This window comes from Martes martes (genome assembly GCF_963455335.1).
Source record: "Martes martes genome assembly, chromosome: 1".
Lineage (NCBI taxonomy): Eukaryota > Metazoa > Chordata > Mammalia > Carnivora > Mustelidae > Martes > Martes martes.
Window position 1 is genome coordinate 106509745 of NC_137888.1, and position 24999 is coordinate 106534743.

The 24999-nt window shown below is 43.0% G+C and overlaps 1 protein-coding gene across 1 annotated transcript in view; it reads left to right on the top strand.

The window, feature by feature from the left end:
• The window catches only part of MAP3K13 (mitogen-activated protein kinase kinase kinase 13), a 129550-nt gene that overhangs the window by 95645 nt on the left and 8906 nt on the right, over window positions 1-24999 (top strand). Inside the window, exons 3-11 of the mRNA XM_080809237.1 lie at window positions 538-721; window positions 5007-5198; window positions 8534-8692; window positions 10404-10562; window positions 11004-11112; window positions 17715-17824; window positions 18615-18731; window positions 19433-19570; window positions 23917-24703. Coding sequence (XP_080665363.1) covers window positions 538-721; window positions 5007-5198; window positions 8534-8692; window positions 10404-10562; window positions 11004-11112; window positions 17715-17824; window positions 18615-18731; window positions 19433-19570; window positions 23917-24703 — 1955 coding nt within the window. The remainder of the gene's footprint in view (window positions 1-537; window positions 722-5006; window positions 5199-8533; window positions 8693-10403; window positions 10563-11003; window positions 11113-17714; window positions 17825-18614; window positions 18732-19432; window positions 19571-23916; window positions 24704-24999) is intronic.

The window sequence follows — 24999 nt, forward strand, 5'->3', positions numbered from 1 at the left end:
AAGTGGATTGAACATGCAAGCTTAAAGTGAGGAGGTGGGCTGTGGGAATGTCAAGATATGTTTTGTTTGGAGGAGAGTATAGTGGAGGTCTCTGATATGCTTGATTTCATTGGCTAAAAATTGATACAAATTGGGGCACCTGGGTGGCTCGGTCAGTTAAGCTTCTGCCTTCGGCTCAGGTCATGATCCCAGAGTCCCAGGATGGAGCCCCACATCCCACGTAGGGCTCCCAGCTCAGCGGGGAGTCTGCTTCTCCCTCTGACCCTCTCCCCCTTCTCATGCTCTCTCTCACTCTTTCTCTCTCTCTCAAATAAAATCTTTTTTTAAAAATGATACAAAGTAATACATGAGAATATATGATCTATTGTATCAAGACCCATAGGAAGGTTATATCTTTTGGAGAGTTACAGGTGAGAGTCCAAGGGTAGAGATCATTCTGGGTGATGCTGAAGTTGGTACCTTTGGAGTGGCCTTGTAGAACCGTCCCTGAGCAAATTCAGAGATCTCTCTAAGTTTGTTTCTCGCTTGTATGCCTAGATACTTGGGAAGTGCCATTTGAGGAGATCTCAGAGCTGCAGTGGCTGGGTAGTGGAGCCCAAGGAGCTGTCTTCTTGGGCAAGTTCCGAGCGGAGGAAGTGGCCATCAAGAAAGTGAGAGAACAGAATGAGACGGATATCAAGCATTTGAGGAAGTTGAAGCACCCTAACATCATCGCTTTCAAGTAGGTCAAGGCATCTTCTTCTTCTTCTTTTCTTTTTTTTTAAGAAATAGATTTTCTTTCTCCCAATTTCTACTAATGAGTTCCTGTCTTGAATGACTATAGACTTAGTACTGTGCTAGGTATTTTGGGAAGACACCAAAAAATGATTAAATGAAAGTCATGTCTTTAAGGATCATATAATCTGATAGTTCTTTATGCCAGAGCTCAGCCTACCCGGAAAGGGTGTACATGGGACAGAGAGGGAATGATGCTTTTTTTTTTTTTTTTTTTTTTTTTTGCGGTGGGACGATGGGTTCTTACCAAGCAATCATATCTGATGACTCAACCTCATTTATCAGTGGGATGATGGAGGTCACTCTGAGATAACCTGCCCATCCAAAAGTTCAGTTAAGAAAACAAAGCTGATATCTGAAGTGATCATAGAACAATTAGTCTCTGTGTAACTGAGAGGTATTTTTTTGTATTAGTTTCTATTAGTCTCCCTTTTTAAATATGAACTTGTACTAAGAGGGCACCCTGAAAAAGTTTCTCCCTGTCTCAGTGATCCCTTTTCAAGTAATGTCAAATACTCAGCTTTCTAAGTCTAATGACAGTTGAATTACTGATGAGAGTAAGTTATATGCTATGTTTATGCCACAAGGTAGTTGTTTTCAAGAGTGTATGAACATATCTTTCTAGGTCAGACTATTTTCATAATACGGCGGGGATCACTAGCAGAAGGCAAGGCACAAAGGTACATTTGTGGCAATCCTCAAAGCTGGCAGTGTTGAGCCCTAAATATGTGTAATGTCTTCTGCCTCTACCTGTCCCTTGCCAGGCTTCACATTCTCTTGCCAGCCTTCAAATTCTGCCCCAGCCTGAAACTAACGAATGATGAGTGGCTTTACAGGAGGGAAGGTGAAGAATAGGAAAGCTAGTCTTTAGGTGGAATGACAGCTAGAAACTAGAGCTTCTTGGTATGTTTGATATATGTAGTTCAGTCCCAGAAAATAGTATGACTGATGAGGCTACCGCTGAAAGTGGAATAATTTACAACACCCCCCCCCTTTCCTGAAAGTAGGAGGAACTTCTCCCAGCCCCCAAGAGGGATCTTCTCATGATAAAACTCTCATTATAAAGGTAAACATGTCATGGGATCATTTTTCATTGGGATCACACTCCTCCTAAGGAATAGAAATCTTGGGTATGGATTTTGTACAATGGGTTTAAATGAGCTTGATGCTGAGTCTTGATTCCCAAACATGACCCCTTTATGGAAAGGGAAAGAGATGTGGAAAAGGAGATAAGCATCCATCTGGGACACTAAATGGAGTGCTTGGACACATCACCTTGTGGAAGGGACATGCATACAGTAGGCATGGGAGAGAGCTTTGGTTGCCCTAGTGATTTCATCCTTTGTTGCTCTGTTAGGGCCAGGAGGATGTGAGGCGAAAATGAAATGCTAGAGAGACTAATTATACTCTTTCCAAAGATGATACATTTCCAAAGACAACAGAAGGATTATTTTTAAGCAGACAGACTCACAAGAGACTCCTTTCCTTCCTCTTATTTCAGCAAGAAAATCATCCCTTCTAGTATGCTACATCCTAGATGGAAGAAAGGGTCTCTCACTTAACTTCTGTTGAAAAACTTTCAAGCTTCAATCACTAGGACGCTGAGTTTGAGACACTTAATATTCTACAGATTGGTGTGGCTTTCTGGCCTCCTGACGTGGGCTGGGCTATCTGTCCCACGCACGATGTCTTTCCAGCAGGTTGTCCTGGGTAACTAAAGGGAGAGATGTGTTCTGTGAGAAGCTTGGTTTTTCCTTCCTTTCTTTTGCTTTCTCTTTTTTCCTTGCAACGTTTTCTGTACCTCATTCTCCTGACCCTCCTACCTATACGTGCGGATTCTACATTTTGGACACGTATGGCCATGCCGGTGCCCCACTTTTTAGGCTGAAGATGCTTGAATAGTCTTTACCTCTACATGGAAAACAATAGTGAGACTGTGTCCCTGGTTCATTACCGCATGCTCTTGAGGCATTGTGCAGTGTTGTGTTTGCAACCATCTGTGCCATGTGTTGCTTGGCCAATGAATCATTCAGGACCGTCTGGAAGATACGAAGGCATGATTAGATTTTAGTATGTCTCTCTGGATACTCATTGCTGTGCTTTCAGCTTCCTTCGAAGTAAGAACCATGTACAGAAGGGGAAGCGAAAGAAAAGAATTCTGTATTTTTTTTCCTTCCAATTTTTTGAAAGCAATCTTTTAGGAAGACCTAATCTGACTGTTCCTAATGGAATTGGGTGCCAAGGGGAAGAAAAGGTAGCAATTAGAAGTCATTAGAGAGCTGCTATTTATAGCCACTGAGAAGCCTTGTCATACATAGTACAAGGTTGATGGCATGATTGCTTCTCATTCATCAGTCAGGAAAGATGAAAAGCACATAACATATCACTCTTACCCCTTTCTGCCTGTTTGCGACAAGTTAAAACATGGTTGACTAGGATGCTGGGTAGCTTCAAGCCAATATTTATTTTGATATTCTTAAGCACATCACATTATCCCCGCCTATTCTTTGTTTTCCTGTAATGAAAATTAAATTGTCTGATTACGGTTGTGGTCTATCTGGGCTCCGCCAAGTTCTCCTAAGAGTCAAGTAACAGAAACTTGAAAAAAAATTTTTCATTAGAAATGAAGATGAGAATTCTGGGTAGCTTGGAAAATGATAGGAGAGTAATAGGAATAACTCTGTGGCATTTGACAAGTGTGTCATGGCAGGGAGAATGAAGACTAATTTACTTCTTCATATCCTGCTGTCGTTCTGGAACTTTCCCCTGGTTGCAAGCTATGGCCACTTCATTGTCTCATCGCTTACAGCTGCCTAAGAGAGAAGACACGAGTTTGTAGCTGGCTGAGGACTTTAGACAGGCATCTTGTGGACAGAATACTCTCAGCTCCTCTAGAAAGTTTTGAAAGAAGGCATACATACTATTAAGAGATGGGATACCGAGAATTGCATGCGATAATTGTCCTCTTTTCTCATCTTCAGAACAGAAGTGTAGAGTTAATTATTGTCACTTTTCTAGGGTAATGTTGATACAGGAATCCCCAACCTGCTTGTGTATGCAGGAGTTACAAAGCACAAAGGGAGGGCAGTGTAGCATAGTGAGTGGAAAGAGCATAGGCTTTGAAGTTAGACTGGATTTGAATCCAAGCTCTGTCACAGGTGTATCATCGAGGACAGGTCACTTTCCCTCTCTGAGCCTCACCTGTAAAAATGGAAGATGTATTGTGCAATGGTTGGAGAAGATTAAATCAGACAATTAAATAAGCATGGAACCTTCCAGACAGAAGAAGTTCTTCCATGTTAGTTCCCTTCTTCCCTGCGCACGTTTGTGCAAAGAAAGTTAAGGTGAAGCTAAGAAATATTTGTCAAGGATTTGCTGTGAACTTCTCGGCCTCCTGGTAGAGAGATAAGAACCTGAAGACCTTTCCCTTCAAGGATCCTATCTATGGTCTACGTAGGGAGAGGAAAATTGTGTATAAAAAACGAATGGCTGTAGCACAGGAATTTAGGGACGAGAAAGATCTTCATGGACTGGAATCATCAGGAAAGACTTTGGGGAAGATGTAGGAATTGATGGGAATAAAGGCCATGTAGAAATATGTTACATTGTATGATACTGTTTTTATTCTAAACAGTAATGTTTTTCAAAGACTATATAATACAGAAAATTGACTCTTTTTTGGTCCTCATTCTAGTTATCTTAAAATTGATAATTTAAAATTCAACAATTAATATAAAAATAGAAGTATTTTATTTGGATTCTCTCTTTCCCTACCTTATATATAGAACCTTTTATTTAATTTTAAAAGGAATATATTTCAGTTATTCTTAACGATCTAACACAACACAGTACCTGGCCTATACAAATCTCAGGAAACATGCTGTTTGTCCCAAAATGAAATGGCCCCATAGAGAAGCACTGGTACAACACAACACAGAGATAATCTGGAGTGACCAAAATGAACTAAAATTGTCTGTATGCATAATAGAGAAGTTTGTAGACTAGAGGGGTTTTAATGGTAATTGAAGAATCAGGAAAGGTTATGCCTTATTATGCCAATATTATTTTGGTAGAGAACTGGTCTTAATCATTAAATTTATTAAATATTCTTAAAATTATTAAATTCACTAAATATTCTTAAAATATAAATATGTAAAATAGATATAAATATGTATACAGGTACATTTGTATGTATATGTGAATTTATAAACATATTTGTGTTTTCTTGAAAGGGGTGTTTGTACTCAGGCCCCCTGTTACTGCATCATCATGGAGTACTGTGCCCACGGACAGCTCTACGAGGTTTTGCGAGCCGGCAGAAAGATCACACCGCGATTGCTAGTGGACTGGTCCACGGGAATTGCAAGTGGGATGAACTATCTGCACCTCCATAAAATTATTCATCGTGATCTCAAATCACCTAAGTGAGTTTGGGAGTTCATTTTTCAGCCACTTTGTTTTAGTGCTTTGAAATAAGGGAATTTTATCAAGCCTGGTTGAGTTTTTCACACATACTTGCAGTTGAGTTTAAATCGGCTCAATGGGTAATTCTGTTTGCGTGTGTTTTGGATTCTCATTGACCAACTTACTCACCTATACAGCAGACAGCTCCAAGCACCTGACATGAGTTTTCCCTTTGTGTTGCTTTTTAGTTGTGCAGCTGTAAAACAAGGTTCATTATTAACTAAAGTGTTCACTCTTGATCATCCCAGATAATTAATGCCACGCTTTCCCACCTTGAAGGCTTGATTTGTGTTAAAAACTGAGTTTCAGAAAATAGGCTAAAAATGCATGAGTAAGAGACTGAGGCAAAGAGAAAATATGAACGTTAGAACTAAAGCTTGCTCACGAAAGACTGTACAGTTGTTAGAGGTGGACTGTAGATTTTGGCTTTGACCTTCAAAGAGTCTAAGCAAAGAAGGAAATAGTCACAAGGCTCACGGTGCCATAAGATAATATAAGCTGGCTATTTAAGAGAAGCAGGGTTGTTTCTAGTGATCTGTTATCAAAATGATTCTTTGGCTGTCAATAACCACTTTTTTTTTTAACTTTTTTTTTTTTAAGGATTTTATTTATTTATTTGACAGACAGAGATCACAAGTAGGCAGAGAGGCAGGCAGAGAGAGAGGAGGAAGCAGACTCCCTGCTGAGCAGAGAGCCCGATGCAGGGCTCGATCCCAGGACCCTGGGATCATGACCTGAGCCGAAAGCAGAGACTTTAACCCACTGAGCCACCCAGGTGCCCTTGTCAATAACCACTTTTAAGAGGAGTGCTTATTCACGTCCCTAAACCATATCAAGGGAAGAAAGGAATTGATAAAATGGTGTATTTCATTGCAGCTCCTGTTTTTAAGCATTTTTAATTATCATTTTATTTTTATTTTATTTTTTAATTTAATTTTATTATTTATTATTATCATTTTTATGTATTATTTTATTATTATTTATTATTTATTATTTCTCACCACAGTTTGGTTTAGAGAAGCAGAGAGGAATTAATCTTTTTTCAAAAACAGGTCTCTATAGTGCTTTCATGGTTTATTGTATTTTTAAAAATACCCATTATCACATCTTCTTTGATGTTGGCAAAAATTGTATGGGGATAGTTGCAACAAGCATCACCCTTCTTATTTTATATAAGAGACACGAGGGACACCTGGGTGGCTCAGTTGGTTAATAAGCATTTGACTCTTGATTTCGGCCCAGGTCATGATCTTGGGGTAAGCTGGGCATGGAGCCTGCTTGTGATTCTCTCTCTTTCTCTGCCCCACTCTCCCCTTCTCCCTTTCTAAAAAAGAAGGAAAAGAAAAAGAAGAATGAGGGCTCAGAGCCCAAAGTCCTGGTGCTAGGGCTTGAGCCCAGAACTTTGAGACCTGAAGCCCCCGACTGCTTCCTACTGGAAATATTCGCAGTGGTTTCTGCCTCCTGTCCACGGGAGATAAAAATCAGTCTTGATTATAAACTTTCAAGCAGCTCTTGTTTCTCACCCTTGTTCTCTGCCGTGCTTACCATAGTTGTTAGCTCCCTGAACAGCCCCCTCCTTGCTTTACTTGCAAATAAACTTTATTATAGTCTTCATTCCATCTGCTCACATTGAGACACAACCTGTTGCTTTCGTCATCCACTACGTACACACAAAAGACATGAAACACTTGCCACAGACCTCTTTGAATGGTCTCCTTCCTAACCACCTTGTTCCCCTTAAGAATTAACTGTAGAGGAAGAAGTCAGGAAGTTTTAGAATGTATAAAATCACATGCTACTTTCTCTAGCTCCTGTCATTTAAAGATTAGGGTGATAAGTTACGCAGTGAGACTTTCCCTCTGTTATCAGTACTCCCTTGAACTTCCGGCAGCCTTGGCCTCTCTGGGTTCCAAGCTGACTTTGAGAAGACAAAGATCAGTCTGGCTTGCTTTAAAGACAGATGTCATTACCCACATTAAATCTTGGGCCGGGTGACCCCAGCTTTGTCTCAGAGAAGACTTTATACAAGTTCTAACCTCATGCGCCCTCTAGTCTCTCCCCATGCCCATTCCCTCAAAGTATGTACATTCTACATATCAGGGGCAAAACCGGGGGTCAGACATGGAGGAAGGTATTCTAGAACAGTTGTAAGCAGAGCCATTGGGTAACTAGAGAGCCGTGTGACACTGGCAGGGAGGGGGGCAGCTGTGAAGTCCCTGGTTCAGAGAAGGGAGGAGAGAGATTGAGAAGTTTTTTGTTTTCTAGCCACCTCAATTCTGATACTCTGAATATCAAGCCCCCTTCTTGTGAAGAATAGGTCTCTATCATTAAGCCTCTGAAACCCTAACTCATTAACATTCTAAAGTTCCAAACAGGTTATATCAAGTGAATTCAGTCCAGTTTATTCCGGATTCGACTGGTACCAGATTGTATTCATCTTTAAGGCTAGAAAAGCAATTTTCCCCAGGCCACAATTCAGATATATACCATGAAAAGACAAACATGACTTGTGTGAAATCTATGTAAGCCTAAATTTATTCCAGTTTTTCCTTATCAACACTGGTGGAATCCCAGCATACTTACTAGCCTTTTAATGTAAAAATCCCTAGTGTCATGGTCCCATGTGTGATTTTAGTTGGCCATCATTTAAACCGTGTTTTAAAAGAAGTGTTTTTCTTAGTGGTTTGTCTGAGACTGACAAGGGTAGAAACCAGTATTTTTTGAGCATGGGTGTTTTATGTCTCTTATATCCTTTAATTCAAATGAAAATTCCACAAGTCCATTTTTATAGGCCCATGATTCCGCATCGAAAACTCTTGGAGGATTTCAGAAAGGTAACATAGTACATTGCCTCACTCACCAAGCAAAGTCTAGGACAGTACTCTATAATGAGCCTCAGATGAATAAAATGAGTTTGCTTGATAATAGATGAGAAAATATATATACACAGTGTGCAGTTTTCTGCATGCTTGAATTGTGGGTAAGTTACTGGAACCTGAGTTTTCTCCATCTTATGACGAGAAAACTGGCTTAGGAGAATCAGGTGAACTTGGCAGTGGTCACAGAGTTAGCAAGTGGTGGAGGCAGGATGAGACCAGACAGAGAAAGCCTGCCGTGCTGTGCGACCTCAAGTGTGTGAATGATGCTCTGTCTAGCCTAGACCTACCGCCCCCATGATACTGGAACCCACAGGCTGAATTCTACAAGGTAGGAGGCAGCACACGAAGTTGCCAGTTACAGTCATGATTTGTATTAGTACTAATGATTTGGATGTTCTCTTTATTTCTTTTTAAAGTGTTTTGGTGACTCACACAGATGCGGTAAAGATTTCAGATTTTGGCACATCTAAGGAACTCAGTGACAAAAGCACCAAGATGTCCTTCGCCGGTACAGTGGCGTGGATGGCGCCAGAGGTCATACGCAACGAACCCGTCTCTGAGAAAGTCGATATATGGTGAGCAGTGCCATCTGTCCCGACGAGAAAGCCTTTCCCACTGCACCCTCCCCCCTCCCCGAGTCCTCTCCTCCTCTGGCACTTCTGCTTTCCCAAAATATTCTTTAGTGTTACTCACTGATGGTTGATTTCAGGCTCCTGTTGTCTGAGTCCCTACCCAGTATCATGATGAATGTGGTGAGAAGGATTGAGAGAGGAATTAGGGTGAATGTCTATTTAGTAATTCAGCCATGTGGGAGGGCTTCACAGAATATGCTGAACTTTCTGGAAAATGGGAAGTTTACTTCAAATAAGCATTTAGCATAGAAATCTTTGGGACATATATTACATAATTCTTACCTTCTTAAATACAGTGAACAAAGTTTACCTAGTTTTGGTGCCTCAGACCCTCAACATATCAGTGAGTACTTTGCTGGGATATGGTTATGTGCTTTAGAGCTATTTGAAGTATATAATAGGGCTGTTTGCCCTTTTAGTAAACATCCCCAATGAGCTATGCTTATTTACTTTTTGGCCTTTTTAAAATCCTTATCATCTTTTCCTTTGAGATTATGAATCTTTACTATTAATAGCATATTTCCCTGTGGTCACTTTTCTTCCATCCTTAAAACTGGCTACTAATATAACTTTTAGGCTTAAAACCGAAATAATAGCATATGTTAAAATTACATGTAATACCAGAGTAAGATAAAGGAGAAATGTGGGATCGTTTGTAATTTGGGTAATTATCACCAACGTGTCCTCCTTTGGGATTATACCAATTATGTTCCCAACAGAATTGTGTTTTCTCAGTCTCACCAACAAAATGTGCTCACTTTCTGGATTTTTGCCAATCATCTAGGTAACACATGGTGTCATGGGTACAGTTTTAATGTGTGTTCCCCTTCTAATAATTATAAGTTAGGTTGTACTTTTTCATATTTTCATAAACCATTTGTAATTTCTTATTTGTGAAATATTCTGATCCTTTACTAAGCTCTCTGATCTTAATCCCTATCAATTTATTAGAGTATTTTGTATATTAAGGAGATTAGCCTTTTGGGTATATGAATTATGGGTACTTTTCACATTTTGTTACTTTGTTTATGGTGGAATTCCTCCTCCCTGCTGGATTTTCCTTTTTTTTTTTTTTAATGCAATTTAACTGATCAATCTCTCCATTTGTGTCTTCTGGATTTCATAACTAGAAAGCTTTCACCACTCTAAGATTAGTAAAAAGAAAAAAATTTCCCATGTGTTCTTTCAGGAGCTTATGGTTTCATTTTTTCTTTTCACATTTGAATTTTTGATTCATTTGGAATGTATCTTGGTGTGAGATGAGCCATGGATTTAATTTTCCCCCCAGTTGTCTCAACAGCATGTACTGACTCGTCAGTGCTCCCACGCTGGTTTGGGATGCCACTTCCATCATATACTCAAGTCCTGTATGTATCTGGCCCATTTATGGATTTCTGTTCCCTTCCATTTGTCTGGCTGTCCACTCACACACCAGAGTTAGTTACCGAAGCCTTAGGATATGTCTTAGTATCAAGCAGTGTTGGTTACCCCCATTGAGTTTCTTTTCCAGAGTTTTCCTGGCTGTTTCTGTTCTTCTTGTGGAAGTCTTAGAATTTTGGAACTGGGGATATACTTGATTAAACATGAATAAAGAACTAACGTACAAACCGGTCTTCCTGCATTGTCTTTGGTGCCTATTCCTGCACTACTGTAGGTCTTTTGGAGTGGTGCTTTGGGAGCTGCTGACAGGAGAGATTCCTTACAAAGATGTCGACTCTTCAGCCATTATTTGGGGTGTTGGAAGCAATAGCCTGCACCTTCCAGTTCCTTCCACTTGCCCCGATGGATTCAAAATCCTTATGAAACAGACATGGTAAGAAATCTCTTTCTCCCAAGATTCTCTCTGACCTTCTTCCTCAAAACCACATTTAAAATTTCTCTGAAACCTCAGGGAAGTCTCCAGTATGGATTTAGACTGAATCACCTGGTTAAAGCCTGGCAGACTTGGAGTCATTGATAAATAAAGAACTTGGTGTATCCTGAAACAAGTAGCCCTTAGTAAATGATGGCCTTAGAAAATGACTTGACGAGTCCTCAGGGTCTGTTCTTATCAAACAGGCCACCGATCCTGGAGATTCCATTTATCATTACAGGTACCTCCTGGTTACATTTTCCTTTTGCTCTTCAGTACGTGCACGCGGCCTGAGATAAAGCCATGCGTGGAGCCAAACATGTTTTCCATAAAGTAGAATAAAATCTCTGTGCTCCCGGACACACCCTCTGCAATGCACAAGCTGTCTTTTTTAACTTGTAGGCAGAGTAAACCTCGCAACCGGCCTTCTTTCCGGCAGACGCTCATGCATTTAGACATTGCCTCTGCAGACGTTCTTGCCACCCCCCAGGAAACCTACTTCAAGTCTCAGGTAAGTCTGAAAGCTCTCCTCCCATGTACTGAGCGCATAGCCAGGGAGTGCTCGATGAGAAAGAGGGGCTTAGAACCATTCTGAGTCTCTTAACGATTCTAGGGCTCCAGTCGTTGTGAAGCAATAGCTGTGATATGTCACACATGGGGAATCTGGGAGTTTTTTGAACACTTAAGATACATCATTATCTCGGGGCGCCTGGGTGGCTCTGTCGGTTAAAGCCTCTGCCTTCAGCTCAGGTCATGATCCCAGGGTCCTGGGATCGAGTCCCACATCGGGCTTTCTGCTCAGCAGGGAGCCTGCTTCCTCCTCTCTCTCTGCCTGCCTCTCTGCCTACTTGTAATCTCTGTCTGTGAAATAAATAAATAAAATCTATTAAAAAAAAAAGGATACATCATTATCTCATTTGAAAGGAACATGTGTCGGAATGTGATCCTCCAAGTGGTGAAATTGTTGAAAAGAAAAAATGAATGTATTTGAACTAAAATCAGACACCTGGCTGGCTCAGTTGGAAGAGCGTGCAACTCTTGATCTTGGGATTGTGAGTTCGAGACCCATGTTGGGTGTAGAGATTACTTAAATTAAACAAACAAATAAACAAACAAACAAAAAAAGGAATTACTGCCAACCTTCATGAAAGGATTGCTTCCCTTTAAGGAGAAAATCTAAAGTACAGAGGAGGGAAGTTAAGTACCGGAGAGAGCCCAGGATAGAATTAGGCCCAGAGGGAACCTTTCCCCTGATTCTGTGTGTCACATGTTAGCACCAGATCAAATGTAACTTAAAGTATCTGTTAGCCTTACTGTCTTACAGACCATTCCAGACCTATGGCTTTAAACACTCAGATAAACTCCCTTAGAACTACTAACACTAGTGCTGTCTATTCAGATACCTATATGTATGGGGCACGAGGAAAGCAATCTGCCCAGTCTCTGTGTGAGTGTTCAGAAAAAGACTTGGGCCCTTCCGTGAAATGAAAGAGAGTAACAGTGAGTACTTTCTAGGGAATCTCTCAAACTTTAGACTACGGTTGCAATTACAGCTTTGCTTCCTTTACCATAAAAGTATACATACCACGGTTTGGAAAAGCAGTTTTTGGTGAAAGTACTAAAGTCACAAGCCATCAAGACAGTCAAACCATATGTACTTGGAAAACTTCAAAATGGAAACAATTCTACGTGAATGCTCCCAGGATGTCCCTCCTGAAGCCAGGGCCACCTCTTCCAAGTGCCCACCGTGTGCAAAGCACCATGCCATGCCACAAAGCACCCAGACCCGGTACCCTCACCTGCATAAACTGACTTTTACCAATATGTGCAGCAGTGAGACTGAACTCAGGAAAGTTTCTTTTGGAGCAAGAATATGAAGGGGAGAGGAAGAGGAAGGAAAGAAAGGGGGAAACATTACACTGGACATCTTTTAAATATTAATTCTTCCACATGTTTCTCCCAACATAAAATTTTACCTCTCCTTAAATAGTCCCAAGTCTGCTAGGTGTGCTAGTTCCTAGGATTATTTCGGGTTCTTACAAGCTGGTCTGTCTCTGGGTCTGAAATTCAGACTCTCTCTGGCTACTGATAAAATATTTAGGAACTAGCTAAAGAAGTGCTGAGAAAAGCAACAGACTTGAGTCTAACCCTTGTCCTAGGGTCTTGGGTCAGTCACTAAAATTCTCTAAACCTCAGTGTACTCATCTAAACCCGGGAGATGATCATCTCTTCTCGTCCTTACGGGGTTTTGGCTAGGACCCAATGAGAAAATAAAAATGCAACTGTATTGGAAACTAAAGAACTACTCGAGAGTAAGACCTCATTCGCTGCCCACGAAGCTGCAGAAATGAAGCCTTCTTTGGGTTGGTACATTCTGGTGAACTCCTGAGACTGACAGGTGGCTGCCTGGGAACTCCGCTCCCTGGTGTTCTGATTCTTGATGCCACTGGGATGGGAAAGGAGCTGACAGTTTAGCACCTGGTTTTACTCCTTCTACAGTCTCGTGCCTGAGGCCTCCCCTCCCCCGGCCCGCGAACAGAACCCAGGCTACATCAGTTACCCATCGGTGGTTGGTAGCCTCGGGTCAGGAGCATGCCAGGAGCCCAGCTGACTGCTTCCTGAGAGTAGCTGCTGCCCCTGTTTCTCAGCAGCAGCTTCAGTAGCACAGATGAACATAGCAGCCGATTTCACTACAGCATTTGATTCTGCCGAAGCCGCTGCTTCTTTCCCAGACAGTAACTTATTTCTCCAAGGAGGCAACTACTGATCTTGGTATTCAGTTGCATTTGCTATCAGTTTTTTTGTTTTGTTTTGTTTTGTTTTTGGTGAGCTCTGCGCCCAGTGTGGGGCTTGAACTCACAACCCTGAGATCGACAGTCGCATGCTCTGCTGACTGAGCCAGCCCCAGCACTGGATATCAGTTGTTAAAAAACATTTTGCTGGGGTCCCAGATCCCCACAGTTGGGTGGGCCATGGCCTCTGCCTCTAAGCTCTCCCCCCACACTCTGCCTTTGCACCATTCTGGTTCCCTTTTGAGTACCACCGCGAGCACCCAGAAATTCAGAGACTGCGAATTGCAGACACACAAAATTCATTATAGGGACAGACTGTGCTCCTTAAGAGTAATCTCGTCATGGCACCCCTGGCTGGCTCAGTTGGAAGGGCACACAGCTCTTGATCTCGGGGTCATGAGTTAGAGCCCCATGTGGAGAGATTACTTCAGTAACTATTTAAAACTTAAGAAAGAAAGAAAAAAAAAAAGAACAATTTCATCACAAGCAAATAGGTCCTTAGGCAGAGGCTGGCACTCACCGGGGAAGGGAGTAAAGAGGTTTGTTGTGCCAGTCAAGGTTGGACTTGAGGACCTCTTAAGTCTTTTCTGACTCACAATCTCTAATTTCCTGCTACTTAGCCCCCCAACATCCTGCTTCTTTTTTTCCTTTTCAAAAATTGTGGTGCATACAAATGGTGCAAAATTTGCCATTTTAACCATTTTGAAGTGTACAATTCACTGGCATTAATTAAATTCACAACATTGTGTAATTTCGCCGCTGTTTCCAAAAGTTCTCATCACCCTCTTAAGCAGTCATTTCCCATTTCCTCCTCCCCTTGACCCCTGGTAATCTCTGTTCCACTTTTCGTCACCATGAATGTACCTGCTCAGTCTACTGATTGGATAAGTGGAAGGCTGGAAAAGACGGAACCCTTTTAGATGGGATGGCCTTTCCCAGGCCTTACCTAGGACATAAAAAGAATCCCATTAATGGTAATAACCCAAGTTTCACTGGATTTTTCCCTCACCTGCTTACCTTGCGAAGCAGCCTGTACTCCCTCCCTTTACCCCCTCACATGCATTTGGGGGTGATCCCCAGTGAAGAGTGGGGATCTCAGTAACCTCCTAGTAACTTCTGTTCTGCTTTCCACTGACTGGCTAGACACAGCAGTCTCCTGCTAATGTCTTCTAGGTATTACTTTGTGGGTTAGCTCTGTTTTCTGCTACAACACCATAAGCCCAGCTGGCCTCCACTGGATGCTACCATATCCCAAGGCACTGCCCTCACCCATCAGGAGCTGCCGTTTCCTCCTGTAACTACAGCTCTGGACTTCTCGGTTCCAAAGCTGCACATTGTTCTATCTACCCAATGAACTCTTCCTTTCTCTGTTGAGTTACACTTGGTTAAAGGTAACAGAGCCCTGCTGGTTATAGCCCGGTGTTTTACAGACATTTTAATGAAACACTGGGAAGTGCTCCTCCATTCCTATGATGGTGGCTTTGTCATAGGTCAGGGTCATGAAGGATTCCTCCTTCTCTCATGCCGCATTTTCTCTCAGAGGCACCTCAGTCTCAGTGCAAATTTGCTTCCAACCTACCCACCTCCGATTTCTCCAGCTATGCCCAGACATGTCTGAACTGAAGATTAACTGCAAATTGGAACTCCTATTATGTAAAGATTCTAAGCATATGGGATGGAACTCCAAACTTAGCATCTACCAGTAGCACCATAGCTTTGGAGAAAAAGATATTATAATCAGGACCTCGGGTTTCCCCACACATCCTGTTCCCTCTTCATGATTGGGGGCGGGAGGGGGGGACTTCTTTTTGGAAATCTACTTTTTTAGTAGGATTCAATCTTCAAAAGGTTCTCTTTAAATTTCCATTCCCATCAGGAGGTTTATTTCCTCAAGATTTTCAAGAATTAAAAAAAAGAATAGAAAAGAAAAAAATTTGTTCATCTGACTCCTGACCACCAGAGGGAGATATTCCTTGTCCTGGTCCCTTCTTTAGGTACCTGTACTGGTGTCTACTGATCCGTTTTTGCATGAAAGAGGACTTCAAGGCCCAAACCTGGCCCTCTCTCTTAACTTTTTTGGTCTAATAACTCCTGATTGTCAATCTTAGGCTTCTTAAAGCTCACGTATTCTTCCTTCAGACTTTGATCTGATGATGACGAGAACAGCATTACTGGAGACTCAACCAAACTTGCATTTATTGCTTAAGACTGTCAGACTGTTACCAAACAATGGGCACTGCATTCTGGATCTGAGTTTCTGATGACCTTCACTTGCTGATGACGTTGTTTGGCAGGTTTGGTCCCAAAAGTCAACTGACTGACAGAAATCTTTCTCCAATGGTCAGTCAATGTGTATATATATATATATATATATATATATATATATATATATATATGAAGATCTCGCATATTATAAGCAGATAAGCAGGATGATCACTTTCTAAATAATTACAATATGATTTCCTTTATTTTTTTAAATTTTATTTATTTATTTTGACAGAGAGAGATGCCAGGTAGGCAGAGAGGCAGGCAGAAAGAAAAGAGGAAGCAGGCTCCCTGCTGAGCAGAGAGCCTGATGCGGGGCCCGATCCCAGGACCCTGAGACCATGACCTGAGCTGAAGGCAGAGGCTTTTAACCCACTGAGCCACCCAGGCACCCCATGATTTCCTTTATAAAAGTAAATGAGAGGGACGCCTGGGTGGCTCAGTCGGTTAGGCATCTGCCTTCGGCTCAGGTCATGGTCCCAGAGACCTGGGATCGAGTGTTGGGCTCCCTGCTCAGTGGGGAGTCTGCTTCTCTCTCTGCCTTTGCCTGCCACTCCCCCTGCTTGTGCGTACATGCGTTCTCTCTCTCTCTCCCTGTCAAATAAATAAATAAACTCTCCAAGAAAAAAAAGTAAATGAGAAACAGCAAATTTGGGGAGAAACCTTCTATAATTTCAAAATTAATTACACATAATTTCTTCCATGATCTAGAGAAATAATTTTAAACATGAATCTTGAGGTAATAGAATAGCTCCAGAGGAATAATATATAGAGGCATTTAGTTATACATCTAGCCTTCACTGGAAATCAATTTCATTAGCTTCTTGGAATTGTAGTTTATATGTAATTTGAGGAAACATCTCCCTTACCTGTTTTCTAGAAACTACCTGGAGACTATATTCCAGCAGACGTTTTTCTACTACCTAAAATTTAGATGACATTGGCCTGGAATTTCGTGCCTTGTGGAAATCCCAGTGTCCTAATACATCTGTGAATTCCTAGGAGACTATAATTTCATGGTCACCCTCGCTCTGCCTTCCTAAAATTTTTGGGGTCCACCCCCTCCATCTTCTGGTTGTTCCTTTATCCTGTCATCGACCCAGACATGAAGTTCAGCACCATCCTTGATGTCTAAAAAAAAAACAACATTCATCCAAAATCAAGGTGAATGTCAGAGACTTTACTAAAGGTTTCAGAAATTGGAAGAGGCTTACATTTTGAATAACTGAAGTCACATATTAGATATTCATCCCCATTCTAAAAATTTTATCAAACCACTACATTATTTAGCCGTCCTTTTTCTCCTCCTCTTCTCTTTTCCTGTTCTTTCCCTCACTCCCCAATTCCTATAGAATTCCCTATATTTTTATTCCCAAGCCCTGCTGTGCATGCCCCTTGGGTCATGTACTCCAGATATTTTTTCCAAGATATTTTCCTTTTTTTTTTTTTAAAGATTTTATTTATTCATGAGACACACAGAGAGAGAGGCAGGCAGAGGGAGAAGTGGAGAGCCCAGTTAGGGCTCAATCCCAGGATCCCGGGATCATGACCTGAGCCAAAGGCAGACACTTAACAGAATGAGCCACCCAGGTGCCCCAAGATATTTTCATAACAAAGTTACCTAAGAGAAATTCCAGTGCCAGTTGTAAACACAATCATGTTCTCACTGGCACATACTTACAGCAGATGGCTAACAGAGCTTCTCTTTTTGGCCGGACCATCTCAACCACCATCTTCACTTGAACCTGAGCTCTCTTGTTCCAGAGGTGATGGCCAGTATGCCAGCTGTGATATTTCTGGTGGCCAGTATGGCAAGGAAATGGGAAAAAGACGGCATCCCGTGTTGGACTAAATACAGAAAATGAGGTCATGGTGTGGGGGTGGGGGGTGCCGAAGCATGAGCTAGTCTGCTATCAACTCATATTTATTAAATATTTGTTCTGTGAGGCTCTTCAGTAAAAGCAAGCGGGGGAACACCATCCTGCCTGTGATCCTCTGGCTCTACCAGGGACTGAAAGTCCTAGAGTACTAAAAAGTCTCATTTGTCCTCACTCAGGCCGAATGGAGAGAAGAGGTGAAAAAACACTTCGAGAAGATCAAAAGTGAGGGAACTTGTATACACCGATTAGATGAAGAACTGATTCGGCGGCGCAGAGAGGAGCTCAGGTGGGCTGCTCCCTCCTTCTCCACCTCGTCCCATCTCCACATCTGCAGATACTGGCAGGAACTCGCTTTTGTGAATCGCCGTTTCACCTTCTACACACCTTTCACCTCTGCTACGTACTGTTAATTCTCTTTAAAAGTTGCCCCCAGAGTTGGCCCCCCTTTACCCCGCTGTCCCGTCCTCTCCCTGCAGCCTTGTTATCCTTCTTTATTATAGCTCTGCAGCCAGTGCTCCTGGAGCCGGGCTCTTTCTTCATTCGGTGCCTGTCCTAGGTGACATGGAGGGCAGTGCTTTATAAGAGGAAGTTCCTGGTCTCAAGATGCTTATGACTGATAAAGGGGTACAAAATGTAGCCATAGATAACCACCGTATTAGGGCAGGATCTGTGCCCTAATAAGTACAGGGTCAGGGGTCAGCCTTATTGGCGTATTTCCATGAGCATGACTATATTATACTGTATTCTTATTAAGGTATTGTCAGTGGCACACAAAGGCTGCACATTATACACAAATCATGGTCCGATTCTTATCTGTGCCCCCCCCACCCCAGCTATTCAGCATGGCTAGATATGGCTCCTAAGGATAAACCAAGTGAAAGCTTGAATTTTCCATCTCCTACTCCATCTTGTCTGAGTCGTTACCTCAGACAAGGGACCCTTGAATTTAGATGGCCCTCAGACAAACACTTTTGAGATAAACCATCCTGGTTCTTATTTCATTAGAGCTGTTCTTTGTCATCCCCCCGCCCCCCACCAGGTAGTCAGCTTTGCTGATCTTCTCTTTTCTTTGATAGGCATGCTCTGGATATTCGGGAACACTATGAGAGAAAACTTGAGCGGGCTAATAATTTATACATGGAACTGAGTGCCATCATGCTGCAGCTAGAAATGCGGGAGAAGGAGCTCATTAAGTATGTATCCAGACTTCCGTCTGTCCTTCCTGAGTCGGGTCTATCAGTCAGCCCAAACACACCGTTCTGCCATATTGCTGCTCCTCAAAACTAAAATGGCAGATGCTTGAGTCATTCACCCAGCATTCCTTAAGGGATGTGCTACACCCAGGTCCCTTCCCCCTGTGAAGTTTCAGTTGAGGGGAGTTGCTGCAGAGCTTGTTACGGAGGAATGTGCCCTTGACCGGCATTTGCAACTTCACCCCGTTGAATGGCTCCGAGAAGGGGTCCTCATCTCGAGAAAAGCTTGGTATGGATGAGGGGGAGCCTTCTGCCCGCTGGGGAAATAAGGTGGCTGATGAAAGTGGTTTAAGGAATTCTTGACAATGACAGGAGACCCCGGTCAGTGGTCCTGACCAAAACCATAACTGAAAACAAGTAGGTCTTCTACCATCGCCTTGTGTCTCTCATGAGGTACGTTTGAGGAGGGAAGATCAGCCCCTGAGCACGCCAGAGAGTGGAAGAGCACAGCGAAGTCCAGATTAGTTGAATTGAGCATCTTTTTTTTTTTCCTTTTTAACCTGAATAATAGTGTTGTTATTCACATAGTGTATTTCTGCTAAGGGTGCCCAGAACCTGTGAGAGGAATTAGCCTGTGGAAACATCCTGCGCATCTTTCCTGTCTGCAGTGACTGAGCTGTGGCTTTTCCTTTCGTCTGCAGGCGTGAGCAAGCAGTGGAAAAGAAGTATCCTGGAACGTACAAACGACACCCCGTCCGTCCCATAATCCACCCCAACGCCATGGAGAAGCTCATGAAGAGGAAGGGCACGCCTCATAAATCAGGGATGCAGACCAAACGGTGAGACACCTGTGCCAACCTGACATTCAGAGAAAGGGGAAAATATCCCCCCAAAAATACATTATCCCATGACGGTGTGTCTGCTCTGTAGCTCACCGTGAGCACACTTGCTTCCAGAAAAAACGGAGTAGGAAAGTGAGAGGACGTGTCATGAACTCTAGGAATCTAGTTTTTACTCTCTGAGACATAGATACTTCTTGTCTTAGCATGGCATAGGGAAAAGAGAAATAAACAGAGGGCCAGGCCGACGTGGATTCCAGTCCCAGCTCTGCCTGTTAGTATAAGCCATATGATGTGGACCATGTCATTTGTCCTCTTTCAGCCATGGGCAAAATGGTATAATGACCACACGTGAGATTTCTTTTTCTTTTTCTTTTTTTGACTCCTCCTGCACAGAGTTGGGTTAATCATAATTCTTGTTGTAGGCAACATTGGTTCATGTGTGTCCCACTTTTACATATTCATTTAGTTAGTTCTTTTTAATAATGTAATAAGTGCCTGTAAATCCATTACCAGAAACAAAAGCAGGGGCTTTGATAATGACCTGTACCTCACCATGTAGGGCCCCTCGTTCTATTCCTGCATGGGCTTTCGGTGAAGTTTAAGTAACAGAAATGTGAAATCACCTTGCAAATCACAGGTGCTAAAAAATGAGTTTTAGAATAGTTAAAAAAATAAAAGATTGCCCTTTCCTCTAATTACAATGCATTTTCCTTATACTAGTTTAGTCTTAGAATGCTCTCCCAGTCAGTTTTTATTATCAGGCTCTACTAGATGCCCATTGCTCCCAAATAATGGAGAGTGGACTCTATTCTAGCCAAGTTAATGCAAAGGAAAGAAATGTCCCTAAAACCTGGGGTGTAGACCAAATGTTCTACTGCAGAATGCAGTAAGAATAAAGATAATGACAAAACACAAACCAAGAATGTATTTTAAGTCTTTCAGAATGGCAGTCATTCTGAATAACGCCATTCTGCCCTAGCATGACTAATACAACGCTAAAACTACTGAAGAGTAATTACATGGATTAATCCAGTTTTGCCTTTACTTACCACCCGTGATCACCTTCTTGTCAAGTTCTGAGAAATTGCAGGTGGCACCTGGCAAAACACTCTGAGGATCCCAACACCTCTTTCTTTCAGCGTCTTAATTGGAGACAGAGTTCACCTGCTGGCTCCTCCCTGCATTCTGCTACAGTTAAAACTAAGAGCTTTGGAGAAGAAAATAGTACTATTTCATTCTTCAAAATGTGAGCGCATGTTTACTTTTAGTGTTGGCTATGAGGAATATGTTTGGAAGTTTGCCACCACCAGCAGCAGATGCTTAGTGGACTAAGCATCCAGGAAGACAACCTGGAATGGGTCTTTGAGCTGCAAAGTGTTCTGCTCTCGGTTGATTGGCCCCTGGAGGATGTCAGTTTCACATTGTTCGGACAGTCCAATGATTAAGTCAGAAGTCCAGTGACCTGGGAGGAGATCAGAGAGGAAAAACCACCCACCATCCTTTGGCCTAGGTATCAATGTGGGTTCAGTGGGGGACTAAAAAGAAGAGAATCAGAGTTCAGTTATGGATCCAGCAAGCCTGTTACAAGTGAGTATAATCCAATACAGTGGTCTAAATACCTCATAATAAGGAGAGGCTCAGGATGGGGAAAGAACTCTGCCTTAATATCGGAAGACTTGGGTTCAAGTTGGGAGTTCTGCCATGGACTCCCTTTGGGATGGACACAAGCCAGCTAACCTCTCGGATCCCTCAGTACCCTTACCTGTAAAATGAATATTGGAAAAATGAATAGTCAGAAACAAGCGTTTTATATATCGTAAAGTGCTTTGTCAACTGTGAAGTGCTATGTCACTGTTATTCTGTGATTTTTGCACAGCCAGGTTCAATAAAAGCAGCCTTCATCTGACTTAGACACTTTCACCTCAGCTCTCTTCCAGATCCTCCTATAGCCAGTCACTGGATAGGTAGGTGCCCTGAACTGGGCCTCGGAGGGCTCCCTTTCCTCAATAAAAGCCCCAGGACCTCCTCACTCCATGTACTTTTTGTGGCAAAAGGTGGCCAGCTGACCACAGAACCATGCACCTGAGACAGGAAGGTGCTCACAGCAGCACAATACTGTGCCCATCCTATCATATACCAACATTACCTGGAACTTCTATGCTAAGAAGAGCCTCTAACTGTTCTCTTGAAAAGGAAAAAAAAAACCATCTCCTACACCCTGATGCCGACTAATTTTCTACGAGCCCTAGCTGTTCAAATGTGGTCCTCAGTTCAGTGTCATGAGAGAGTGTGCTACAAGTTCAGTCTGTTGGGCCCCATCCCAGACCTGACTGACTCAACCATTTAAGTAAGGTGATTTGTAGGCCTATTTAAACTTATTATCTGAATCTCCAGTAAGCCAGCCTGGGGATTAGGAAAGACTTCTTATCTGGATTCTGCCAGTGATGCACTGTGAGACCATGAGCCACTTTGGGTTTCAGTTTCCTCATCACATAAGGTAGAGGTGGGACTGTATCTGTGGTTTTCAAGCAAGGTCTGGGATACCCTAGGGCTTGCACAGATGTCAGGGATTACTGCGAACTAGAGAGGAAGAGGAGGGGGAGCCCAGCAGGGAGGGGCTTTGCTCCCCTCCCACAGGTGTCCCACTGTATCTGGGGTGGAAGAGGGTAGTTTGCAATGTAATTGACATATAACATTATATTAGTTTCAAGTATACAACATAACAATTCAATATACATATATATAATGAAATAATTGCCACACTAAGTCTAGTTAACATCCACTCATCACCACAAATAGTTATATATATTTTTTATTGTGATAAGAACTTTCAAGATCTCTTAGAGACTTTCAGATATATGATACGGTACAGCTAACTCAAACCATGCGGGTTTGAACTGCATAGGTCCACTTGTATGTGAATCTTTTGCAGTGCAATACTGTAAGTGTTTTTTCTCTTATGGTTTTCTTAACATTTTCTTTTCTCTAGCTTACTTTAAGAATATAGTTTGTAATATGTATCACATACAACATATGTATTAATCAACTGTTTATGTTATCAGTAAGGCAGCTAGTCAATAGTAGGCTATTTTTAAGCTTTTTTGGAGTCAAAAGCTATACCTGGATTTTTGACTGTGTACATTATCCAAGGGTCAGTTGTATCATTACCTATAGCCCCCATGCTGTACATTACATCCCAGGACTTATGTGGTTTATAACTGGAAGTTTGTACCTTTTGACCCTCTTCCTCCATTTCACCCATTCCTCCATCCCCCACCTCTGGCAACCACTAGTCTGTTCTGTTACTATATCTATTTTATATACCGAGTTTCTCGAGAAAAGGATTCTGTTGTTAAAATAAAGTTTGGGTCCTTCAGCACTGTAATCTGACGATTTGTGTCTAGTCCCTAAGAAGGAGGGAAGTAATGGTGCTCTCTGGTATCCTCAAGTCTCTGCCCGTCAGTCCATCAATTCAGAAACCGTTTATTGTTTACCTGTGCGCCATGAAATCAGTGCGTGTGATGTGTACCTTGAAGCCCTGGCTTGCTCTTGCACACAAGCTGCATGACCAGCCCAGTGAGCACTCAACAACAGACTTGGAGAGGAGCCAGGACCACGCTAGGCTGCTCCTTGCAAGCCCTTGTCTTGCTGGCTCTGTCCAACCTCCTAGGCTCTGTACTCCCCCTCCTCAATCCTCACCCCCATGCCCCTTTCCTTAAACATGTTTGAATACTGAGAGTGAGCAAGGCTCCCTGCTAGTGTCCTTCCCATACACAGATGGATGGACATAGTCCCAGACCTCTGGGAGACCATGTCTAGACCAAAGTCCCTGAACTTAGCCTCCCACCTCATTACACTGAGGTTTCCTTCTCTTGTGCCAGACCTCTGTGATTTGTGATCTGCTGTGGGATCTATCTAGATCCATCATCAGATAGATTTCTGGTGGTGGGCAAACCCTTGCCTCTGCCTTGGCATGTTGGCACCAGGCTGATAGCCGAGGTTATGCGGAAGAGATCAAGAAACCTGTAGGGTAGAATTAGAACTTAAAGGAGATCGGGTACCTCAGCTAGGGAGGCACAGAATAAAATCCAGAAGGAATGAAGGAAATCCTCTATAGGTGGACATCGAGGTTGTTTCTAATTTTCTGCTATTTTAAACTGTAGACTATAACACAGCATCTTCAAACATACATCTGTGTGCACATCTGTTACCTCTGTTGGATAAATCCCTGAACATGTGACTGCTGTTTCAAAGGGTGTGTGTACTTTCAGGTCTGGGTTGCATTTCCCCAAACTTGAATGTGTTTCCAGATGTTGACAATGAAATCTTGTCTTTCCTCCCAGGCCAGATCTGTTGAGATCTGAAGGTATCCCCAGTACGGAGGTGGCTCCCGCTGCATCCCCTTTGTCCGGAAGTCCCAAAACATCCACCTCAAGCAGCAAGAGCCGCTATCGAAGCAAGCCACGCCACCGCCGAGGGAACAGCAGAGGCAGCCACAGTGACTTCGCAGGGATCTTGAAAAACCAGCCAGCCCAGGACAGTTCACCCCATCCCACTGACCTATACCACGCTCAGTCCCAGTACCCTTCTCCCCATCAGCACCATCCTCTGCAGCAGCAGTACCAGCAAGCGCCCCCTGCCGTGTCCCAGAGTCACCATCCCAGACTCAGTATGCACGGACAGGACATTGCCACCTGCGCCAACAACCTGAGGTATTTCGGCCCAGCAGCAGCCCTGCGGAGCCCACTCAGCAACCATGCTCAGAGACAGATGCCCGGTTCCAGCCCTGACCTCATCTCCACAGCCATGGCGGCGGACTGCTGGAGAAGCTCTGAGCCTGATGCGGGCCCAGCTGGGCCCTGGGGCTGTTGTCCGGCTGACCCTTACGACCCCTGCCTCCAGTGCAGGCCAGAACAGTGTGGGTCCTTGGACATACCCTCTGCCGAGCCAGTGGGCAGGAGCCCCGACCTTTTCAAGTCACCAGCACACAATCCCCTCTCGGAAGATGCCCAAGGTTCCGAGAAAATGGGAGAAAGGGAATTCAAAGGCTGCAGGTCTGCGTCATCCCTTGGCATCCCTCACCACGTCACCCCCCCAGTGCTACCTCGAAACACAAGGCCCCTGCAAAAGGTAAGCTATAGTGACAGCCCATCATGTTGTACACATTAGAAAGCCTACATCCTGTGTCCGTTTTGTAAAAGGAAGAGATGACAGAAGCATAAACAGAGGTTTCTTTGACTTTAAATGCTCTCTCGCCACACTGCTTAAGTGATGGATTAGAGACTATGCTTTGGCAACTACGGAACCAGAGGACTGATTCAAATGTATCTAATTTATAAATAAATGACCATATACTAGGGATATGTAGTCAAAACTAGAACTATCCTAGCCTAGTCCTGCTGGATGTTACAAGAAGGAAGGATCCC